At 34.7% G+C, this 24,205-nt stretch overlaps 3 protein-coding genes and 1 non-coding gene across 5 annotated transcripts; 1 reads left to right on the plus strand and 3 right to left on the minus strand.

Moving 5' to 3' along the window:
- Nucleotides 1-1,093: 1,093 nt before the first annotated feature.
- LOC114821611 (uncharacterized) lies at nucleotides 1,094-5,883 on the minus strand. 2 transcript variants are annotated; one of them, XM_070813795.1, is made up of 7 exons: nucleotides 5,563-5,883; nucleotides 5,322-5,423; nucleotides 5,133-5,228; nucleotides 4,945-5,038; nucleotides 4,675-4,811; nucleotides 4,491-4,599; nucleotides 1,094-1,317 (listed from the first exon to the last, which is right to left on the minus strand). In XM_070813795.1, exons 1-4 carry the CDS (start codon nucleotides 5,655-5,657, stop codon nucleotides 4,999-5,001), a joined length of 333 nt encoding a protein of 110 aa, XP_070669896.1. In that variant the 5' UTR covers nucleotides 5,658-5,883; the 3' UTR covers nucleotides 1,094-1,317; nucleotides 4,491-4,599; nucleotides 4,675-4,811; nucleotides 4,945-4,998. The 2 variants fall into 2 exon arrangements, with proteins under 2 accessions (XP_070669896.1, XP_070669895.1); XM_070813794.1 differs by lacking the exon at nucleotides 4,675-4,811 and having other exon boundaries at nucleotides 5,563-5,864.
- Nucleotides 1,723-1,827, minus strand: LOC114821865 (small nucleolar RNA R71). The gene has a single exon (XR_003769702.1). It is a non-coding gene; the product is annotated as a small nucleolar RNA R71 (small nucleolar RNA).
- Nucleotides 2,470-3,885, plus strand: LOC114821407 (uncharacterized). Its single transcript, XM_070812995.1, has one exon. The coding sequence runs from the start codon at nucleotides 2,470-2,472 to the stop codon at nucleotides 3,883-3,885; it is 1,416 nt and encodes a 471-aa protein (XP_070669096.1).
- A 16,386-nt stretch (nucleotides 5,884-22,269) lies between the features above and the next one.
- Nucleotides 22,270-23,565, minus strand: LOC103441131 (heavy metal-associated isoprenylated plant protein 24). Its single transcript, XM_070814727.1, has 2 exons — nucleotides 23,044-23,565; nucleotides 22,270-22,709 (listed from the first exon to the last, which is right to left on the minus strand). Exons 1-2 carry the CDS (start codon nucleotides 23,198-23,200, stop codon nucleotides 22,411-22,413), a joined length of 456 nt encoding a protein of 151 aa, XP_070670828.1. The 5' UTR covers nucleotides 23,201-23,565; the 3' UTR covers nucleotides 22,270-22,410.
- Nucleotides 23,566-24,205: the final 640 nt, after the last annotated feature.

Raw genomic sequence — 24,205 nt, forward strand, 5'->3', positions numbered from 1 at the left:
AATTTTACTATTTTTATTTAGGGTTTTTTATTAATTTTAGTTGGCTAGGGTTTGGGTGGTGGCTTAGCAAATATATTGCTTAGCCGTCTACAGTTTTGGATTACGCTTTATTTTATGCAATATTGGAGACAGAGAGAAGGGCTAGGGTTTTGAAGATTTTCTACTTGAAGGTGTTTTCAATCCTTTTCTTAATAATATTTTCTATGATTTCAATTATGAATATGCGGAACTAATTTCTTTTGCTAGGGCGAAGCCTTGAGCCTTAGCATGAATATGTGATTTTTATTTAATTTCTTATGATTGATTGCATGCGGACTTTGAATTGTTAATCACCGGGATAAAAACTATCTAATTGTCGTAATGCCTGATCACCATTAGGATCTTTAGAAAAGTAATTTGATGCAATTTTGGTCGGAAGGTTCCCTGAAATTGACGCTGGCTTCTTGTGATTAATAATTGTAATTTCTTTTAGGATGAATATCACGTCTTAAGGATTGCATGGTTTTTCAAAGGATTTTCATAAAGCATAATGAGTCTTTCATGTTTAGATTTGATCCGAACGTCCGGACAGGTTGCATGTTAGATATACGTTCTATATTGGAGGTTCCAAGTAGAATATGAATTAGGAAAATCTAACCTTCAAAGTGGCATGTGTAGATCATAAGTAATGGGTAAAAATTCATAGGATTGCTAGGTGATGGTGGAACCCTAGTGCCTTCTTAATTTGATTTTCTCATAACTGTTTTCTTCTCTCTAGCTTTAATATTGCAGATTATCTATTTTAATTCATTAAATTCGTTTTTACTTTAAGTAGGTTATAAAATCAATCATCCAAATTTCTACTTTACAATCATTAATTGAAATCTGATTTGTTTCGAATTATTTAATAATCCCTGTGGAGAATGACCTTGCGAAATCCGTTTATACTACAATAACCTTGTGATTCTTGCAAGTAAAATAGGAGGTTTTTATCGCATTCACATGAGTAGTAAAAATCCCTATCAAGAAAATGGCGCCGTTGCCGGGGATTATTTAAAATAATTCCTACGAATCAGATTTTCAATTAGTTATTGCTGTTTATACATATAAAAAATAAAAAAAAATTTAATTTTCGTTTTATTTTATTTTTACAGATTATAACAGTACAACAGTGCAGATTTCTGAAATCTGTGCATGGTCAGCACCCGTTCAACAGTGCAGAAATTGATTCCACTTGATCCAGAACTTGAGCAGAATTTAAGGAGGCGCAGAGAGCAAAAGTTGCAGCGGGTTCGTCCACTGCAGGGGACATTTCTGGAAACAGTATCTACTGGGGACCTGCACAACAAAGTAAAAATGGCGTTTGTAATTCCAGAGGCAGGTCTGCCCCTGGGTGATTCACTGACAGCCCATATAACAAATATACCCAGTTGCATTACATATCCGGCAGTGGAGGAAGGGACATCATTTGAAATAAAACAGCACATGTTGAATATTCTACCTACGTTTCATGGGTTATCATCTGATGATCCTAACATGCACATTGCAGAATTTTTAATGGGGTGCAAAAACATTTTGGTGAGGGGATTTTCGGCTGAATCTATTAAGTTGCGGTTATTTCCATACACTCTAAAGGATCAGGCAAGGAGATGGCTCCTCACACTCCCATCTGGAAGCATTACAACTTGGGCCCAACTCAGTGAAAAATTTTTAAACAAGTATTATCCGACTTCTAAGACCCTTGACATGAGAACTCAGATTTTATCTTTTGCCCAAAAACCGAATGAAGAGTTTCATGAGGCGTGGGAGCGATTTAAGGAGTTGATTAGAAAATGTCCACATTCGGGTATTAACACTACTGATCAAATGCACATATTTTTCAGAGGGTTGAATATGACTACAAAAACTCTTGTCAACGCATCATGCGGAGGTACTTACAAAGACAAAAATGCACAAGAGGCTTGTTTGTTATTTGAAAAAATGGCAGAAGATACTCAGCAGTGGGCAGTGGAGCAGCCACAATCTAGGTCAGCTTTTGAGATGTCTACTGGTTCTCCATATGTTACAGCACAAATTGAAAAAATGGAGAAAAGGCTTGACGCAAAATTTGACATGTTATTACAAAGAATGCCAGGTTCTCAAGTTGCTGTACAGCAGTCCTTACAATCTGCCTGCAGCATTTGCAGTTTGACAAATCATGATTTTTTGAGCTGTCCACATAAAGATGCTTATCCAGAGTTTATGGCGGAGCAAGTTAATTCATTCAATAATTTTCAACGTCCCAGATATGACCCGTATTCAAATTTCTACAACCCAGGTTGAAGAGATCATCCTAATTTAAAATGGGACAAAGATCAACACACTAGGCCTCAATTTCAACAGCAGGTACAACAACATGCTGCACCTAAGGCTGCTTGGGAAGTTGCAATTGAAAAATTAGCAAATACTACCAGTCAAGAAATCCAAAATCTGCATGCATCAATGAAAAATATGGAAAAACAAATTGGGCAAATTGCTTTGCGGGTTTCAGAAAGGGCACCAGGTTCATTTCCTAGTCAAACAGTACCTAATCCAAGAGGACGAGAGGAATGCAATGCTGTACACACTTTACGGTCTGGCAAAAGTTACATCAGCAAACATGAAAATTCTGTTGAAAATTCGCAGGCAGCAGAACTGCCTCAACCTAAATCTGCAAATTTTGCAGATTCGGAAATTTCTGTAGATTCTGGGCAGTCTCAAGACAGATCCGAAAATACTGCAGAAGCTACCACAAAAACTGCAGAACGTGTTTATGAGCCTCCTATGCCCTACCCAGAAAGGTTGAAGCCTAAAGCTAAAGATCAACAGTTGACAGATTTTATGAAAACTCTGGCTAAGGTTCAAATTAATCTTCCATTAATTGATGCAATCAAGAACATTCCATCTTATGCCAAGTTTTTTAAGGACGTTTGTACAAAGAAAAAGAAGCTTGTTGATTTTGAGAAAGTAATTCTTACAGAACAATGCAGTGCGGTCTTATTGCATAAATTGCCTCCAAAGAAAAAAGATCCAGGGAGTTTTACCATCTCTTGCACCATTGGAAATTGTGATTTTAGTAGTGCTTTAATTGATTTAGGTGCTAGTGTAAACTTAATGCCATATTCTGTTTTCAAACGTTTAGGTGAAGGTGAGCTGATGCCAACCTCCAGTATTATTCAATTGGCTGACCGTTCAATTACCTACCCTAGAGGAGTCATTGAAGATGTTATTGTGAAGGTTGACAACTTATATTTACCGGCTGATTTTATGGTGTTGGACATGGATGAGGATTTGACAACGCCCATTATTTTGGGCCGCCCATTTCTGGCAACAGCTCGGACTCTTATTGACGTTGAAGCCGGAACATTAACATTCCGGGTTGAAGATCAAACTGTTATTTTCAAGTTGTTTGAAGCAAGCATACATTCAGGTGACAAGCAAGAATGCATGTGTGTTGATGCAATGGATGGTTTACCAAGTGCCAAGTTTATGAACAGATCATCAACTGACCATCTGTCCATAAAGCCCCCGAATTTAACTCGGGATTGTTCAAGTCCTAAACCACAGCAGCAAAGGGTGATACATGAAGACCAGCCAATTAACACTATGAAAAAATATGAAAATTTTCCAAGCAGCTCGAATTTTAAGAAAATACAACCTGGTAAAAAAGTGTGGTTATTAAGTTCAGATTTCAAGTTATTTCCAGGGAAACAAGAGTCTCGATGGAGAGGCCCTTTTCTAGTTACTAAAGTTTTTCAGAATGGTAGTGTGGACATTAAGGCTAAGGACATAGATTTCTCATTGAAGGTGACCAAACATCAACTAAAACCATGCATAGAGAAATTTGGTGTAGGCAAGTCTTTGACTCTGAAAGCACCAGTGATCTAGCCACCGGACTTCCGCAACGTCTAGCTACAGACTTAAAATAAAGCGCTTATTTGGGAGGCAACCCAATTTTTCTAAACTCTTTGCTAATTTTAATTTTCGTTTAATTTTTTCTTTAATATAAAATAATAATAATAAAAAAAAAACATACATAAAAAATTTAAAAATAAAAAAAAAATTTAAAAATAAAAAAATTTGGAAAAAAATGGAAGATTGCATATTGATTTTATTTACCCAGTTTATTTGATTTTATTTTAATTTTTTTACGCATATTGGTTAATTGCAGGTTGCGAACGTGGAAAATAAAGCGTGTCCTATGCTGGAATCCTGCACCCAGCAGCAAGTCTAACGTTCACATCAACCACATCTACACTAGGCAGGAAATTTAAAGCAGTCAACATAAAAAGTCATTCACAGATTCAAGTTTGGGGGAGATTGTTGCAGATCCAGCACAGAAACAGAATTTAGAGCAATTAATTTTCTGCAGCTCAGTTTTGCGATGCATGGAGGAAGCACAATTATATCATAGATCCATACACCACAGAACTGAGTACAGCTATTATTACCAGATCTACAACAATTCCACTTGCAAGGATATGAAATTTTACCTCCCAGATTTACCGATCTGGGCTCTTGGAAGCTTGTGCTGTTTGTTTATTGAAGCTGATATTTGTCTACCCTTCTATTTCCTTGGCTCTATCATTGATCCGTATATCCCTACACAAAGAGCACAAATATTAGGGAATGCAGGACATCGAACGAGCATCTATACAGATCAAAAACAGAACTAACCAGATTCATGAGTTAGCAACCAGACTATTTTTCACCAGATTTATTACTCTTGCATTGGAGTTGAATAGTATGTCATTATTAAAGTCTGGGATGGTTCTTCATTATGTCCTCTAACGGTTCTTGTTCATATGGTATACCTGTATTTTCTCAGTTCAGAGATCCAAGTTATTCAAGTGATTGTATGTGTTCAGTTCGTATGGCATCAGCAATCAAATGTAGTTGAATATGTAAATGTTGAGTCCAGCAGAAGCAGAAGTACAAGATCGTTACCTTATTTATTTGCAGAGCCGAGACATTCTTCATTTATGCTGCCTTCAGGAACCACTAGACCGGAAGCTCACGGTTGTTGTCTCTCGGTTGTACGCTGGAGTTGAGGGAAAAATTTTCAGTCACAGTAGTGGTTTTATTATTCAAATCTCAGATCATCATTCATCCATCAAAAGGGTTACGGGTTTTACCTCAACATTGGCAGATCCTTGGTTGAGCTGAGCTGCTGACTCCGGGGGTGTTCTTGTGTGGTTGTCTCGGATTTGAAACCATTAGGGATCTTCCCACTGATAAACCACATGCAGGTGTTAGTGTTTGTTCCAGATCTCTCCAACAAATTAATTGGACAATGAAACCCCAAGATTGGAGGGTGATTTTACCTTTGGGTTTCCGTTTTTCCGATTTTCCACCACGGCGGGGTACTCACGGAGGTGCGCGTTGTTGGGTTATGGAAGGCTACGGATGCATCAATCTGTGAGAAACTGAGACATACATAGAACAATCAAATGCATCAGTCAAAAACATTTTCATTTTACTCTTGGTGATGAAGTTTGCAGAAATGAAGCTACATCTTTACATTTGAACGAACAAAAAGGAGACATGGCATGGCTTCATTTTTACCTGCAAAGGGAGGATTTTTGGACGAACTGTTTTAGATCTGTTCGTTTGGGTCTCGGTGTTGCGGACCAGAGCACTATTATAGAGGAATCAGACATGCCTGTGTTGCTCCACCATACATGGGATCCGAGAGAAATGCGAAAAAGAAACTAAATGGAAGGGAGAAGGTTTTTGCATTTTCTGGAGCAATGAAGAAGAGAGAGAGAGAGCGGAGAAAAATGGGGTCAGAGGAAAATGGAGAGAAGGCTTTTGAGTTTTTGAGATCTGATACTGTTTTCTGCTATTAAAAAGAGAGAGGTTGAAGGTTTTCGGGGTACTAGACATGGGGACTTGGGGATGCGGCATTATTATTTTATTTCTCAACACGGATTGGTTTGAAAAAAATAAAAAATAAAGAAAGGCATGAAAGGAGCCGTTTGGTTCGGTACTCGACGTTAGAAGGGAATCCAATGGACTGGTGCAGTTTTTTATGTGGGTGCCCTGACTGACAAAATATTTTTAAACCACATCTGCATGCCATTCTCACGCTAATTCCACGGCTAGGCGTGGCTTGTATTTGGCCATTCATTTATCACTCACACATCACATCCGTGTGCCAGCATTCCCATGCCTACTCTTTATCACATGCATGCTGTGATGTTTTCCAAAGGCGCCAGGTTTTATGCCTTCCTTTCTTGTTACTACTTTTCCTTGTTATAATTATTATTTGTTAGTTTAAGTTTATTTTATTTTTGTCATTTTTTTAATTTTTTTTTCCACACCTTGAGGACAAAGTGTGAAATAAGTTTGGGGGTGGGAAAATAACATTTTAGGTCTTTAATTTTTTGTGCAGTTTAAAAAAAATAAAAAATTTCATTCTTGTTAAGTTAAGATCCATAGATTATTTTAAACGTTAGAACAAATGGACATGGTAAAGATTAATCCCACATTAGAGTCTTTTCTATTTATCGTTGCTTAGACACTAATTCATGAATTATACTTTGAACTTTGCACATCACACCAACATGGTTTGTGGGGAGTGAGATTGAAACACTTGCTTTTAGTCTAAGTTTATTTTTTTATTTTTTATTTTTTGTTTTAAGTAAAGTCAGTTATTATTGTGAATAAAGTAATAATTGTCTCACCCGAGGTTTTGCCTAGTAACCGGGCCAGTCCTGCCTAATCAGCAGTGATTCTCGCGTCAAACGGTAGAGTTTTGGCATGGGGCAGGGTGGTTAGTTGGTTTCGTAGCCTTTTCAGCTCGGGTTAATAAGTCCTTAGGGGTGTTCTACACCTAGTGCCCTAAAGCCCTAGTGGTTTGGGAGTCATTGACCTAAAGCTCGCTACATGGGTTGGATTGAAAGCTTAAGTGAACCGACATTGCACGACCACTACTGTTACTGAAAAAAAAAAAAATGTTATATACATGAAAAAAAAAAGAGAAAAAAAATTGAAAAAGAAAAAAAAAAAAAAAGAAAGAGAGTTATATTTAAAGTTACTATGTGTGAAATAAATAAGGATGAGAGGTAAGGGTTTTAGTCGAGTCCCCTTAATTATGTTGGTTCACTTTACATCAAAGGAAGTTTGTGAATTCTTTTCTAATTGATTCTAAATGGCTTAGACTCTGTGGTGGGATTGGTTGGAACTTTTGAAAAAATGTTCTAGTTTTTAAAATTTGCTATGGATTGCAACTTTGAAGATGAAAATTTTTGTCAGTTAATTTTAGCTAGTTGTCTAGTTTGTTAAGTTTTTATTTTTTGTTTGAGTCTTGTTTTGCTTGAGGACAAGCAAAAAGCTAAGTTTGGGGGTATTTGATGAGTAGATTTTATATTATATATTTTACCCTAATCTTAGTATATTTTGGTTAATATATTGGAAGAATTTTGATACTTTGAATTGTATTTTCAATATAGGACTTTCGACTTCATCTGGAGCAAAACAGGACCAAATTGACGAATTTTGGAGTAATTCCAGTTGGAGGACGTTCGTGAGTCACTTAGCTTGATCGTATCAAAATTTGGGATTTTTCCACCAAGCGGTTATTTTCTGGCGATGAAATAAAGAAGCAGTGCGCAGTGCTGGAAAATGACGTTTTTGGGCTTAAATGACGTTTTTGGAGCCCAAGATGACCTCGGATGGGTTCGTGGCCTTCTGGAAAAGTGTTCAGAATATTCCAAACATCAAATCCAGCTATATTGGGCCAGTTTTGGAGCAGCTTATGGGCCAAAACGTGGCTGTTCAGATTTTAGACGAATTTTACTATTTTTATTTAGGGTTTTTTATTAATTTTAGTTGGCTAGGGTTTGGGTGGTGGCTTAGCAAATATATTGCTTAGCCGTCTACAGTTTTGGATTACGCTTTATTTTATGCAATATTGGAGACAGAGAGAAGGGCTAGGGTTTTGAAGATTTTCTACTTGAAGGTGTTTTCAATCCTTTTCTTAATAATATTTTCTATGATTTCAATTATGAATATGCGGAACTAATTTCTTTTGCTAGGGCGAAGCCTTGAGCCTTAGCATGAATATGTGATTTTTATTTAATTTCTTATGATTGATTGCATGCGGACTTTGAATTGTTAATCACCGGGATAAAAACTATCTAATTGTCGTAATGCCTGATCACCATTAGGATCTTTAGAAAAGTAATTTGATGCAATTTTGGTCGGAAGGTTCCCTGAAATTGACGCTGGCTTCTTGTGATTAATAATTGTAATTTCTTTTAGGATGAATATCACGTCTTAAGGATTGCATGGTTTTTCAAAGGATTTTCATAAAGCATAATGAGTCTTTCATGTTTAGATTTGATCCGAACGTCCGGACGGGTTGCATGTTAGATATACGTTCTATATTGGAGTTCCAAGTAGAATATGAATTAGGAAAATCTAACCTTCAAAGTGGCATGTGTAGATCATAAGTAATGGGTAAAAATTCATAGGATTGCTAGGTGATGGTGGAACCCTAGTGCCTTCTTAATTTGATTTTCTCATAACTGTTTTCTTCTCTCTAGCTTTAATATTGCAGATTATCTATTTTAATTCATTAAATTCGTTTTTACTTTAAGTAGGTTATAAAATCAATCATCCAAATTTCTACTTTACAATCATTAATTGAAATCTGATTTGTTTCGAATTATTTAATAATCCCTGTGGAGAATGACCTTGCGAAATCCGTTTATACTACAATAACCTTGTGATTCTTGCAAGTAAAATAGGAGGTTTTTATCGCATGGGCCAATAGAGGAATGCACTTTGCCTAGACGCCTAGTTCAAGGCTAGTTGAGTGGTTGTTTGTCCAATCGCCTTTGGAAAAAGATATCGTCATCAGCTCATGTCCTATTTTGAGACATTTGGTCAAGAGTGCGTTGCATTTCAATATGCTCGAGTAGCTGACTTAAGAAAGTGGCCTACTGCGCGGTGGCGATTATCAAATTTGTGATCTGCTAGGATATGTTTGGATTGCCATTCTGGGTGAAGGAGCTAGGTTGATTGGAATCTTTGTGAGCAGTTGAAGTATGGTGTATAATGGGCACAAAATTTGAGCTAGAGCAGGTCAGATTTGTCGAAAAACAGGTTGGAATAGTTACCGGTTCATTTTTTGTTTGCTGGCTAAGTTGGGTGGTCTGGTCTAAGGACCGCCAGTCAGTTTAGTTGGACCAATTTTGTGATTGGTTCAACTGAAACGGTTCCAGGTCGAGTGCGCAAACACGGGTCACTACAGTGGGATAGCTTGTGAAGCCTTAAGCGGCTATAGTGCACTAGGTCACGTGAATTGGGCCTAAAGCAAGGCTTGGGCCAACGCTGAATATGCTACTGTGTTGAAGGCTATGGGTTGCCTGATTGGGCTACATCTAGACCTGGAAATTTCTTGCATGACCCGTTAACCTGATAGGAAACGACACAAAAATGGGGGGTTCTAGTCAACACATTAACTAATTTGATCATTATCAAATTACCCATTAAGAACCCTTTAAGGTCTACCCACGGGTAACCCATTTCAACCCGTTAAGAAAAAGGTTAGTTTGATAATTTTAAACTACTAAAACAACCTAACTACAATAGCCATAAGATTGACTTTTTGGAAAATGAGGTATTACATCTTTTATATAATATAGTACTATTGTTTTACATATTTTCATAACTATTTATGTAAACTTCTCACATTTTTGAATGCTTTATAATGTTTAGTTTTTCTATTCTTAGTTTATATGGAAGAGAGTGCTAATGTGGAAAGTCTTACTGAAAACATCATGAATCTAACTCTTTAAAACAATAAATCAGTTCAAAGTTCCAATACCATTTTCCTAGATGATTCATGAAAATTGAACAACAATGTGCAAGCCTTGAGTCTCCTTAGCAAGGTTCTGACTTTTGAGAAAGATTTCACAACCTTAAAAAAAACTCCCTTCATTTTGCATCCTTGGAAATTTGATATTTTGTACTAATGTACTAATATTTTTTCACTAGGCTCTTATTTTGGGGTTTGTAATACTTGAAAGACAAATGTGTCTTTAAGTTTTTATGATTTGAAGTAATATTTTGACAATATGGTATGCAAATACTAATTTAGTATGTCATTTTTCATTTGATTACTTATTGATAAACCTGGCAATTTCTTACACAACATGTTAAAACGACACGAAAATAACGGATTCTTGGTCAACACAAACTAATCGGGTTGTTATCAAGTCACCTGATAAGACACCGTTAATAATGGGTCCTAAACATGTTTACATGAAGGTGACATCCGGGTAACTCGTTTCGACACGTTAAGAAGAAAGTTATTTTGATGATTTTAAATTTTTAAACTACTAAATAAACTTACTATAAAACACAATAGCCATAGTGTATATGTATATATTGTTTGTATATTAAATATGTATTATTGTATTATTATTCTATATAAATTAAAAATTTTAAGTTTTATTTATTTATTTATTTATTTATTTTTAAAGTATACTAGAGGCAAAGAGTGTGATTAAAAAAATTAAAAATACATTATAAAATAAAAATATCAAATAATTTTAAAATACCAAACACTGTAAAAATTATAATAATTACTTTACAAGTGCAAAAAATGTGAAAAAAATATCAAACGCTCGTGGTCGCATTCTCTACGCTTTGATGATGGATACATCGTTGTTTGAATTTTTAAAACTATACAACCCCTCAGGAATAGTATTTTTAAGGAAGTTCAAAATAAATCAAATTCATAATTATTAATGTATAAGTCTGAAAAATGTGAAAGCATATATAAACGCTCATTATTGCATCCTCTAGCCTCTACGCTTAGATGATGGTTACTTGGTGGTTTAGATTTTTAAAACACTCCAAATCTCATGAATATTTAAAACCCTCCAAATCTCATGAATATTGTTTTTTATTTGAGTGCAAAATTAATAATAATTATTGTAGAAGTGTGAAAAATGTAAAATAAACTTATAATCACTTGTAATGGCAAGCATTACAACTTTTGTGAAGGGGTCAACTCTGAAATCCGACACCATAATCCATAAACCTTAGATTTAAATTTAACTCACGATTATTGTTTAAGCTTTATTCTACTCACCGAATTTCAATTTTCATATTTTCATTATTCATTGATTTAAAATATGTTTTCTTTAACGGGTAAAGGGTCGGGTCATATACCTGATAATATTAACGGGTGGATTTCAAGTTGGGTCATATTATCCGTTTACTTTAACAGATGTTAATTATACGACATGACCCATTAAGATATCGAGTATGTTAAGAAAACGACACAAACACGGAAACACGATATGAATGCCAGGTCTACTTATTGAAGTAAAATATATTTTCTTTAATGGGTAGCAGGTTGATCTCATTATCCATTGATTTTAACTAGTCGAGTTTGGGTGGGGTCATATTACCTATTCATTTTAACAAGAACACAATCGGTTAAGATACTGGATACGTCACAAAAACGACACGAACACAATAGACACGACATGATCACCAAGTCTAATTGCAGCTGACACCGGCGCGAGCTGGGTTTGTTTTTGGGTTGTAGTACTTGTTGTTGACGTTGGTGGTAGAGGCCACCTAGCCTCTGTGCTTAACCACGGAGAGCGGCGGCACACAACAAGGTCAAGGTCACGCTGCGTTTGCCATCAGTGCGTGAAAACCCAACCACGTAGGTACTGTCATTTGTTTTGGTTTCAAAATTTCTAACCATGTACTCCTTTCTCTAGGGAACACGAATCAAGGAATTAAAAAAATTTGAAGATTCGATGCATTAGAAAAATTTAAAAATGGTGGAAATATAGAAAAGATTTGCGAGAGCTTTTTTTAGATTTAAATCAAGCTCTCAATAAAACCATCCATTTATGGTAGCAAAAATCATCTATCTTCAGTCTTGACAAATTTGTACCTACAAATGAAATTAAACATCTAAAATCATGGATCGAAGCCACAAGCTTAAGGAGGGGGGTAGGGGTGTTTGGTCGATGAATCTTTGATGTCTAAGTCAGTTTCTCTTAAAAGAGAGAGTTTAGGGCTTAATTGTGAAGCAAAAGCTTGCTAGAAAATTAGTGTAGAAGGGGTATTTATAAAGAGATGTAGCCTGCCTCATGTTTAGAAATTGTCATGCCATGTGTCGGCGTCCAGTTGGCCAGAGTGTGTTATCCATTGGATGCAGTAGGAAAGTATCATTAAGATGTTGAATTATCTTAAAGATTCTTGAGAATAATCCTTAGGGGGGATATTATTCAATAAATGAGGATATCTAATAGTAATCTTTGGAGACTCCTCAATTGGATGTGATTATTCTTTCTTGATTAAAGGAATAAGTCTTCAATGAGGAAAGCTTAAAGATAAGAATTAGTTACTAATTCAACTTTAATTCCTTTGCTTTATCCCCTTGCCATGAGCAGAGGAGCTTAGAGAAGTCTTGCTCAACAACTCAGGTCTTTTTGGTGGTTGAACTACGTGTGGAAGGAAAATGGATCTCGCCAATTTAGTGAGGGCATTCTCGTCATTTGTGGGTAAAATCCTAAGTACCAATTCTAGAACTTTCTGGATTATTTTTTGCTCCACTGCTACCTCTCTAAAATCTCCGATCTTAAAAATCACCTCACCTAACCTCAATTATATAAGTAGGATTTATATGTATATGGTGAAGAAAGTTGAGGTTCCACCAACTCAATTACTTATAAGCACATGCAATGTCTTAAAAATCACCTCACCTAACTTCAATTATATAATTATGATATATATATATATATATATGTACATGGTGAAGAAAGTTGAGTGTCACTATTTGGCAATATAGAAAGTAGCTTATTTATAAGCACATACAATGTCCATTTTCTTCCTGATGTGAAATTAATTAATACTCTCATAACATGAACACATGGATAAATAGTGTAATGTAAAAACTACCAAGACCACAATTAACCAATAAATATAGTGCATGTATAGGTATGGTCCTTGTAATTATATCGTAAAATGTATGTACAATTACAAAGACCACAATTAACAAATAAATATAGTGCATGTATAGGTTTGGTCTTTGTAATTATATGGTAAAATAGTAGGTTTCGATATTCTTTATGTATTATAATTTATATGGTAAAATAGTAGGTTTCGATATTATTTATGTATTCTGTTGCGAGGAAAGTTGCCAACCCAGGTGCCACCATACGTTCAATTTATGTGTTTTCTCATCATGCCTAGACTAAGGCAGGATTTGATTAAGAAAAAAAGAAAAAGACTGGCTACATTCGTGATAACTCATATTTTTCATGCATTTAAACCATCTATTCATAGTCTATTTGTGACGTTTTAGAGTAAAACAGGTTATGTTTAATCCTATTTTGTATCAGTGTGCAGTTACATGTGTTTTAGGATCAATTTGAAGTCAAAAGAAGTGAAAAACATGTCCTTTTTTGGGTTGACTCTTATTCAAACGTGGAAAGAAGTTTAGTGGCCTGTTTTGTGTTAACCAAGTTGTGATTACAGAAAGAAGTTCACAGTATTTTTCAAAGAGGAAGAAGATGAGAAGAAGAAGAGAGAGAGAGAGAGACTAAGAGAGAGAGAAAAGAATCTTCATATGATATTTGCTATATGTTTTTCAATCTTACAGCCTCAAGGTTATATATCCCTTGTACAAAACTTACTGCCTAAGTCACTATGTAACTAACTCTAACTACCTTATAACAACCTTTTCTCTCTTTTGACAAGTGTCATCTTTAACTACCATTGGATTACTACCCTTAACATCCCCCATCAAGCTCAAGAGTGGTGAAACCAAGGCTGAGATTGTGACAGTGAGTTTGGAAAAGTGGAGCAGATAAACCCTTGGTTAGGATGTCTGCATATTGCTCAGTAGATGATACAAATTGAACTTGCAGTTGTTTCTTTGCAATTCTTTCTCAAACAAAGTGAATATCAACTTCAATGTGTTTTATTCGTTGATGTAGAACTGGATTAAGAGTTAGAGCAATGGCTGACATATTATCATAAAACAGCACTGGTGTAGTAGGAATATCAATATGCAAAAATGCAATAATTGTTTGATCCAATCCAATTCAGTAGCAGTTGCAGTAAAAGCTCTATATTCTGCCTTGGTGGATGATCGTGACACTATTTGTTGCTTCTTAGAAGACCAGGAGATGGGGTTATATCCCAATAATACTACAAATTCAGTTGTAGAGCGCCTGTCATTAGGGTCTCCAGACCAATCTGCATCAGAAAATGCCCTTACAGTATCTGAATTAACTTCCAAACCTCCTCGAACATAGTTAAGCCCAAGTTCATAATCCCTTTAAGATATCTGAGAATCCTCTTGATTGTACTGTAGTGAGAGTCCATGGGATTCTGCATGAATTGACATACTTGGTGCACTGCAAATGTTATATCTAGCCAAGTGAATGTGAGCTATTGTAAAGCACCAACTATACTTCTATAAAGAGTTGGATTGTGATATGGTTTTCCATTATCAAGTACTAACCTATTATAGGGCAAACAAGTTGCTGCACAAGCCTTGGAGTCTAGCATTTCAGTCTTAGTAAGGAGGTCTTTAACATACTTTGCCTGAGAAAGAAACAGACCATCATTCTGCGATATAACCTGAATTCCTAGAAAGAAGTGAAGAGATCCCAATTCTTTTATATCAAACTCTCTTGTCAAGATCGATATCACTTCATCAGTCATTGTTGGAGCATTACTAGTGACAATAATGTTGTCCACATAAAGAAGCAATATCATAACAGATGAACCACTCTTTTTCACAAATAAAGATGAATCTGCATAAGTTGTATTGAATCCAAGTGAAGGTAGAAAGCTTGTAAACTTATCGTTCCAGGCTCTAGGGGCCTGTTTTAAGCCATATAAAGACTTATGAAGTTTGCAAACATACTCAGGATGTTGAGAATCAACAAAACCTAGAGGTTGGGACATATATACCTCTTCCTGCAATATGCCATGTAGAAAAGCATTATTGACATCAAGTTGTCTTAAATTCCAACCAAAATAAGTTGTCATTGCCAACACAAGTCTCACAGTTGTTGGTTTAACAACTGGACTAAAAGTCTCTCCATAGTCTATGCCTTCCTCTTGGTTAAACCCATTTGCTATTAATCCAGCCTTATACCTCCCTATAAAGCCATCAACATTCTTCTTAATTTTGAAAACCCATTTGCATCCAACAAGGTTTTTTTGTGCTAGAAGAGGAACTAAACTCCATGTAGATTAAGTATGGATGGCATCTAATTCTTCTTTCATTGCATCAACCCATACTTTACACTTTAAAGCAAATTTGTATGTTGCAGGTTCAACAGTAGCCAAGTCCACTCCTTCATTCTCATAAATTGTAGTAAGTAATGCCTTCTTCTTGAAGATGCCACTCTTTGATCTACTTTGCATCGGATGCAAATTTAATGAAGGAATGGAGAGCACTACTTGGAAAGTCTCAGGTTGAAACTCAAAGACCAAAGGATGCTCAGATTGGACCTCAGGAACCACAGAGAGCTCGGAAGTTGAAACTTGTTCACTTGTATTAATGGATTGTATTAAAGGTGATGAAGTAATGTGTATAGATAATGGGGAAGATGGTAATGGTAAAGATAAGTCAGTGTTAGAAGAAGAAACATGCTGAGAAGCTGGAGATCTTGGTAATACTACCACATTATCAAGAGTAGTGATTGGTGGTTGAAAAACTAGTTTTCACACATGTGATGTATAGAGATCAGATGGTTGTGATGAGACTAGAACTGAATAGGGAAATTCAGATTCATTAAACCAAACATGTCAAGAAATATAAATTTTCTTCTTAGTGACTTCATAACATAAGTACCCCTTGTACTTTGATGCATATCCCATATAAAGACATTTTATTGTTTGAGGTTGCAACTTAGTTGTATTGAAAGGTCTTAACAGTGGGTAACAAGAGCAGCCAAAGACTTTTAAGTGACTAATATCAGGAATATAACAAAGCATCTCAAATGGTGACTTCTAGTTCAAAGTTTGTGATGGCATTCGATTAATAAGATATACTGATGTTAGGCAAGCAAACGACCAAAATGAGGCAGGTAAATGGGATGTTTGAAGAAGAGTGATTGTGGTTTCAATAATATGTCGATGTTTCCTTTCGGCCAACCCATTTTGCTCTGGGGTATATGGACAAGATAGTTGGTGATTAATACCCTTAGTATCAAGGAAGGTTTGTAATTGTTTCCCTACAAATTCTCCCCTTCCATCACTTTGAAGTGTTTTTATAGAAACTGAGAAATGATTAAGAACATACTGATAAAATGTAGTAAATGTAGAACAAACATCAACTTTATTGACAAGTGGTAAAATCCAACAAAATTGAGTACATTGATCTATGAAAGTAACATAGTACTTAAAGCCATCTATAGAGAGACAAGGAGTTGGACCCCATACATCATTGTGAACAATGTCAAAAGGGTTAATAGGTTTATATGTGGCTGAGTTAAAGGGTAACTTGCTAATTTTGCCTCTATACAATTGAAACATAATGTAGGTGTGGAATCAGCAACACTTGTAATATTAAACTTCTTAAGCATAAGAGAAACAACATTGTTTGAAGGATGACCTAATCTATGGTGCCATAGACTAGAAGTTACTTGTTTTCCAAGATATGCAACAACTGGAGAAGCTTGTGTTGTATGAGAATGAAGTGGTGTGATGGGAATGGGATACGATCCATTATTGCAGAGGCCTTTGAACAATATTCTCCATGTGGCTTTGTCCTAAATCCAAAAACACCAAGCATCAAAGATTAGCCAACAATTATTGTCAAGACAAATTCTATGCACAGAGAGTAAATTCTGAGATATCTTAGGTACATAAAGAACTAAATTCAACTTTAGATTATGAAATGGTGTCTACAATATGGAAGATCCTTTATGGGATACTTTCAAACCTTCACCACTTGCAGTTTAAATCATCTCTGATGATGGGAAATGAGTTGCTAAGGAAAAATTAGTCAAGTCTGGAGTCATGTGGTTTGTTGCACCTGAGTTTGTGAGCCACACTTGCTGAGATAGATTGGATTCCACTGGTGGGGCAGAAACATTGACATGCATAGCATTCATGCCTCCAGAGGTTGAAGTTATGTTTGCATTTCTGAAATGACAAAAATGTGCACTGTGGTTCCTTTTCCCACATATTTCACACCCTTCGGTAATTGCAAACTAAGTGTTTTGAAACCTACATGTATCTGCAAGATGACCATATTTGCCACAAATTTGACAAGGATTTCCATTAATAGGCAACTGCTGAGTAGGTGAATTACTAAGAATCCCACGAGCATGATTTGGGTAAAAGGACCTGTTGTTCCCAAATTTAGGTGCACCTTGTCCATACTGAAACTTCCCTTTGTTCTTGTTTTTGTTGAAGAATGGTTTATACTGATAACCACCATATTGATTCCTACAAGAACTTTCAGGATTAGATGCACCAGTATGATGATTGGAAGAACTCTGGTGTCCAAATTTGTCCTTGAAACTTGCTTGAGAACCACCATTATCAGTAGCCATTGCAGTAAGAAATGAAGGTGCAGAAGTACTTTCAATCATTTCTTCTTCAACAAATAGTTGAGATCACAAATCTTTAAGAGATATAACATTTTCCCGGCCTCTAATTATTGATCGAACAGTATTATACTTAGATGACAGACCATTAAGAGTAAGAATTACAATACCATCATCATCAAATTTAAACCCAGCCGCAGAAAGATAACCTCTAGCCTCATTGATTTGTTGTAAGGAAAGAGAAATAAAATCATTACCCTTTTTGATATTCTGCAATTCTGATTTCATTTGAAAGATACTTGTTCTTGTAACAGTAAAAAATTGCTCCTTGAGCCGTGTCCAAAGATCTTGAGCACTAGTACTCCCTATGGCACAAGAAATTGCAGGCGATGAAAGGGTTGCAGTAATTAACTGCATCAAAGCTCGATCATGCATCTTCCAAATCTTGTAGTCATCATATTCTGTGGAAGAACCAGTTGCACCATAGTCTATCTTAGATCCACTAGATGTGGTCTATGTGAAACGAGCAGGACAAGGCGTGGAACCATCCACAAACCCCATGATTCCATATCCTTCGAGCAAAAGCTGCATCTGAAAATGTCAAACCAAGTAGTTTGTCTCATCAAGTTTTACTATTACAGATCTTGAAACAGTGGAAATGATAAAGGTAATAGGAGATTCAACAATTTGTAGTTAGGAAGCATAAACCATTGCTGCAAGAAAGCTGAAAACTTGTAGCAAATTGATTATGGTGAACTTTTGTCAAACAGTTGGCGTGCACAAAAAAAACAGACAGCAAGAAAATTGATGAAGAACTACAAGAACTCCACAGAAGATAAAGAAAGCAAAAAATGGTAGTGAGAACAGAAATGGTGAACGAAAGCAATCTAAGATTGGATAATCGCGCAATTAGCTATACCAGTGATGATATCATGTTAAGCAAGCTGTGATTACAGAAAGAAGTTCCAATATTGTTCGAAGAAGAAGAAGAAGAAGAAGAAGAAGAAGAAGAAGAAGAGAGAGAGACTAAGAGAGGGAGAAGAAAAAAAAAATCTTCATGTGATAAGAGAGGGAGAAGAAAAAAAAAATCTTCATGTGATATTTTTCTATATGTTTTTCAATCTTACAGTTTTGAAGCCCAAATAAAGAATTCAAAACAAATCTAGTTGGTTAGAAGACCAAAAGCAGAATGGGAAAGGAATTAGAATATCTAGTCTAATTTGGAGGAGCCAAATAAGGAAAAATGTTAAAAACCTTGGCTTAATGGTTGGGATCACCTTACAATCAGATGCATCCCCATTTAGTATATAAATACTAAGGTTTCAAATCACTTTTACACAAGCCGCTGCCACTGAAGAAACCATGTAACCGTGTTGTTCTTGAAGGACTTCCACATCATAATTGCTTCAAGAGATTTCTTCTATGAATTTAATTTCACTTATGTTGCGCTGTTTATTTATATTTTTCTGTGATCATGATATATATATTAAGTTTATAGTAAGAGAATTCGATGTAACCTTGTAAAATATTCTATGTTATTAAGTTAAAGTATTTGATTCATCAATCTGTTTTCTTGTTTCATTCACTTATTTTATAGTTTAATTTGTTAGTTTATCTTAACGTTTGATCACCATTAGGGTTTCTTACAGATTATTTGATCAAGGTTATAGTACACATCATGCTTAATCATGGTGGACATGTAAATGAATGAAGAAACTGCTATGCATACATCCTACCATGTGATTTCTTTGGTTCTTTGAAGTTTTCTTATTCTTAATGGATTCTTATTTGGTAATCTAAATTGAACATCACAACTAGCTTGCAGATTAGGAGTACTTGATCATAACCACACATCAAATGGATGACCATAAATGAGTAAAATGAACCTTAGTTGCAGATTGGAAAGTTGAATGCGTTTTGACTCAATTTTCATAGAATTGGCTTATAACTGTGAAATCGGTATCCCTAGTTCCATTCCCATTATTTATGAATCAACCTATCAATTATCATTATCTTTTTTGCATTTCTAAGTTATTTTAGTTTTCAATTGAAAAATCTAAATTCAGATTGCATTTTCATTGTTTAGTTAGGGTTCACATTAAGCTAGTAATTTGTAGAGGTCTAATCAGTCCATATGGTTCGACAGCGTTACTTGTGCTATTATAATATCCTTTTATATTTACATTTCGAGTAAGAGATTTTCAAGCCCCAAGATTGGGCAAAAAGAAAAATGAAAAGTCCCTATAAAATTGGACCTATTTCAAATTTTCCCTTCTATTTTTTTCAAAGTTACATACCCATAAATTCATATAGTAGTTGACCACGCTTAATATTAATGAGTTATTCATAATATATTTCTAATTAAAATCCGTAAATTACCAAACTTTCTTAGATCTTCCTGGATAAATTAGTAGCGATAATTTGTTTTTTGCAACACTACGTAAACTTAATTATTAATTAATAATAACTCCAAAAATGAATTAAGATTTTAGAGGAATGCTAAGTAAACTAAATTTATAAACTAAATTATGTGTCATCAATAAGAAAAAAATACGTTAATCAACACTTAAATAATAATCCAAGGGTAATGCTAGAGTGACTAAATTTTGTAAACTAAATGACGTGGAAGTTGATGATTGGATTATTATTTAAGTGTTGATTAACGTGTTTATTTCTTAGGTGACACATCATTTAGTTTAGACATTTTGTCTACAAATCGGGTAATGTTAGGAAGACTAATTTTGGAGATAAAATTTACAAACTAAATAATATGTCACCAATAGGAATTAGCATGTTTATCATTGTTTAAGTAATAAACTAATCATCAACTTCCATATTCTTTAGTTTCTAAAATTTTATCTACAAATTTAGTCTTTCTAACATTTCCCCTACAAATTTAGTCTACCTAGCACTGCTCCATTCATCAACTTCTATGTCATTTAATTTAGGAAAGAGTGATGCTAGGGAGACTAAATCTTTTGAACCAAATTTGCAACCTAAATGATGTGGTTGGAGATGATTGGATTATTAATTAAGTGTCGATTAACGTGCTTGTTTCTTATTTGTAACACATCATTTGGTTTAAAAAATTTAGTCTTCTTAACATTACTCTTTACGAAATTTAGTCTACAAATTTAATCTCTTTAACATTATCCAAAAATTTATATAGGAAATTTCAAATCCCTTGCCACAGTACAAATAAGAGCGCCTTTAAGAAAAGCCGCACATACCAACATACAATAATTGAGATTAGATATGAGTTGCTGTCTCATAACAACCCACACTAATTCATCCAATACCTTTGGATCTCAATTCGATCCACACTAACTCGTCTATTTGAATAATTAAATTTATTCTTGAATTTAGTCTCACTAACTCGCTAATCAGATGTAATAATCACATTTAATTTTGATTTATATTTTGGGAAATGCAAATTGTGTTTTTCTTTCTGAATTTGTAAAATAGGTGTCAAAGGAGTTGAAATTTTACATAGTTATTATCTATAATTTTCGATCACGATGATGCATATTTTACTCTCCTTAAAATTATTCATCAAAGAACTTTTTGACCAACATTTTTCATCGTGTCCGGACCACGATTGATACCTCACGTGTCATTATATAAGTAGATGGAAGTTTTATTTTTTAAATTATTAGTTTTTTAACACAAGATCTCTACTACAAGAGATGTATACCTGTTTTACATCCTAATATGCACTCTCATCTGGAGATACAAATAGAGTCCAGATCCTCTTTGTGAGGATCACAGGGATCTGTGAATCTTGTATATTCAACGTAAATCGTGCGGTTAGAAATTATTTTAAATTTTTTTATTTAAAAATAAACATAAACAATACTAGATAAAAAAATGACCGCATAATAAACTATGAACAAACATAATTCACGAATATGTTGGATGCAAATATGAGATGATGTTGTTTTCTTTAGTTAGAAAGGTCTTTTTTTCCCAAGTCACAAAAAAATGAAAGGTTCAAACTTCAAAGTGTCGGAATTCAAACAAATAAAACACGGTTTTGAGATTCAAAAGTTCAGAAATTATTCGCGTTTGCATAGATCATAGATGTAAAGAGATTTTTAAATGTAATCGGAACACGGGATAATACATTACGTGTCATTAAACAAATTGTGAGATATGTGTGTTAAAAAATTAATAACTTGAAAAATACAATTTTTCACTATTTATATAAAAACACGTGATATACCATCAGTTTCCAGTCACAATAAAAAATTTCTCATAGATGTATGTAACATTATTCTAGTAACTATCATTGAAAGCTCCATGCACATATGAACATTCGTCTAAAGAAATCATAAACGTCTTGCATGCTCAATCTCTATGACCAAATAAATTAATTAATCTATAGCGCATAACTAAAAAGTGATTTATTTTGTTAGTCAAACTATAAATTTGAATCACTCATTTGAACAGTATTAAATAATTTATATTTATATTTATGTGAAAGAACATTTTTCTTTTCTGTAACACTATCCTCTTTTTTTTTCTTTTTTCTTTTTGTGTTGGGATGAAAGGGGCAGGTTCTTTGTATATTCAGTCCAGCTACATGTGGGCTTATGTCTTAAATTATAATCACTTTTCGATATCCCTACAATATTGCTAGAGATGAAAAAAAAAAGAGTAATATTACTCTTGAATCACAAAAGGCTCCACGCAAATATGACAGCTTTAGCCAAAGAGATAAATCAACAGCTTGAATAATTAAACTCCTTGAACAAAACCCACGTATATCAACCCCACATACCACACTATTTCGTTAATTGATCCACTATTTATAATATGATTATTTTAGATATATTGATTTTATATATTAATAATCTAGCTACATGATAGAGCAGGCATTAGGGTTGTCATCGCTGAACATGACTGTGTAGCGGTCGTCCATGGCAGTCTCAGTGATGTTTGAAGTGTCGGCAACTTTCCTGACCATATTAGGAGGTGCCTTCTTGTCATATGCCTGAGAAATATAAGGATGAGCAACCAAATTGTACGGAACATAAGGCCACAACTCACACTTCTTCTTTGTCGACTGAGCAGCCTTCAACACTTTCTTTGCCTCAACGTTATATCCAGTCACAGTTGCCTTCTGCTGCTTCAAGTCGATGTCCACAGATTTAGCACCTACAAACAATCATCAAAATGAATTAATTCACACCAAAACCAGAGGAAGTTGAGTTTCCACGCTAGAACTAATTGTGAATAGGAGGGTGAGAGATGCCCAAAATTATTTAAATCACTATGGCAAAGATGCTCTTTTGATGTGGACAACACTCAACGTGCTCCCTAAAACACGGCTAGGATAGCCTATTAATCATATTGATATATATATATATATATATATATATATATATTAGAACTTAAATAAGATCATTGATCATATTAATTTTCGTCTAAAGTTTCAGATTACCAGTCTAATAAGCAAACATTGCCAAAAATATGAATTTATTAATCCCACCTTTTACGCGGGAGAGGACACTCTTGACCTTGCGGGCACAACCTTCACAGTCCATCCTGATTTTTATGGCTACCGTTTGCATTTGCTTCTTCTTCTTGCCTTTTTTGGCACTGCTTAGTACATCTGATAAGTACTCCAAAGTTCCTTGAATTCCCATTTTTTCAGCTTATTGTGCAAAACGCTAGAATGGTTGATCGTTGGTCTTGGACAAGCTTATATATGTATATTAGCTAGCTACTGATGAAAATATTTATATATAGCTAAAGATCCAGAGTTCGAAACCCTCCTCTAAAAAATAAACGATGAAGACTTGAAGATGTAAGGACTCAGGAGCTAACTTACTAGAGAAAAGCAAGAGATGGGTGTTGATAAAGAAGAGTACTACATATATATACCACAAAATCGTGTCTAGTTTATTCTTTTCCAATAAGTGCATGAAAGGAAAGAAGAGGGCTATAGAGGCAATAGAAAAGGTGAATGGGTGACTAGAAAGAGGAGGACACCGGTACTTGTGTTGCCCTCTTGCTAGCTTCTATTCTTTGGATTTTATAGTGAGTTGAACAGATGGCTGATAGAAAATAATGTCCACGAGAAATTAATAAAATAATACAAGTAAATAATTTAAAAAGCAAGCCTAGCTAGCTGCTCTAGAAACTATAGGAAACTGACCTTCATATAATCCATGTGGATTCCCTTTCTCTAAAGAGAATGAGAGCTCAAAAGAAAATATTCCTTTTAACCTATCGTAGGAAAACTAATGAAAAGGGTTTGAAAACTTTGAGTTTTAATGATAAGGACAAAATAAAGGGTAAAGTGAATAGTACCAGGATTGACTTTTTAGTGTAAAAATGTGGTTTTTAGTTAAAGTGAACAGTACCAGGTGCTTTTCGTTAAAGTTCCCTATAATTAATCGATCTCTTCTTAAATTGGAATATAGTAGAGTAGTATTACACTGAATATCTATTTATATCATTATTTTCACAATCTTTCTAATCAAGGTAGAGGCCACCAACGTATGTATGTCTCATTTATATTATAGAGATGATACAAATAGATAGTAAGAATAACATTTTTGAATTAATTATGTGGCCATGAAAATGAGACTAATTAACATGAAATAGATTCAGAGTTATTGTGATATTCCGTTGTAAAAATATATGGT

This window comes from Malus domestica, chromosome 15 (genome assembly GCF_042453785.1).
Source record: "Malus domestica chromosome 15, GDT2T_hap1".
In the NCBI taxonomy this organism is placed as follows: domain Eukaryota; kingdom Viridiplantae; phylum Streptophyta; class Magnoliopsida; order Rosales; family Rosaceae; genus Malus; species Malus domestica.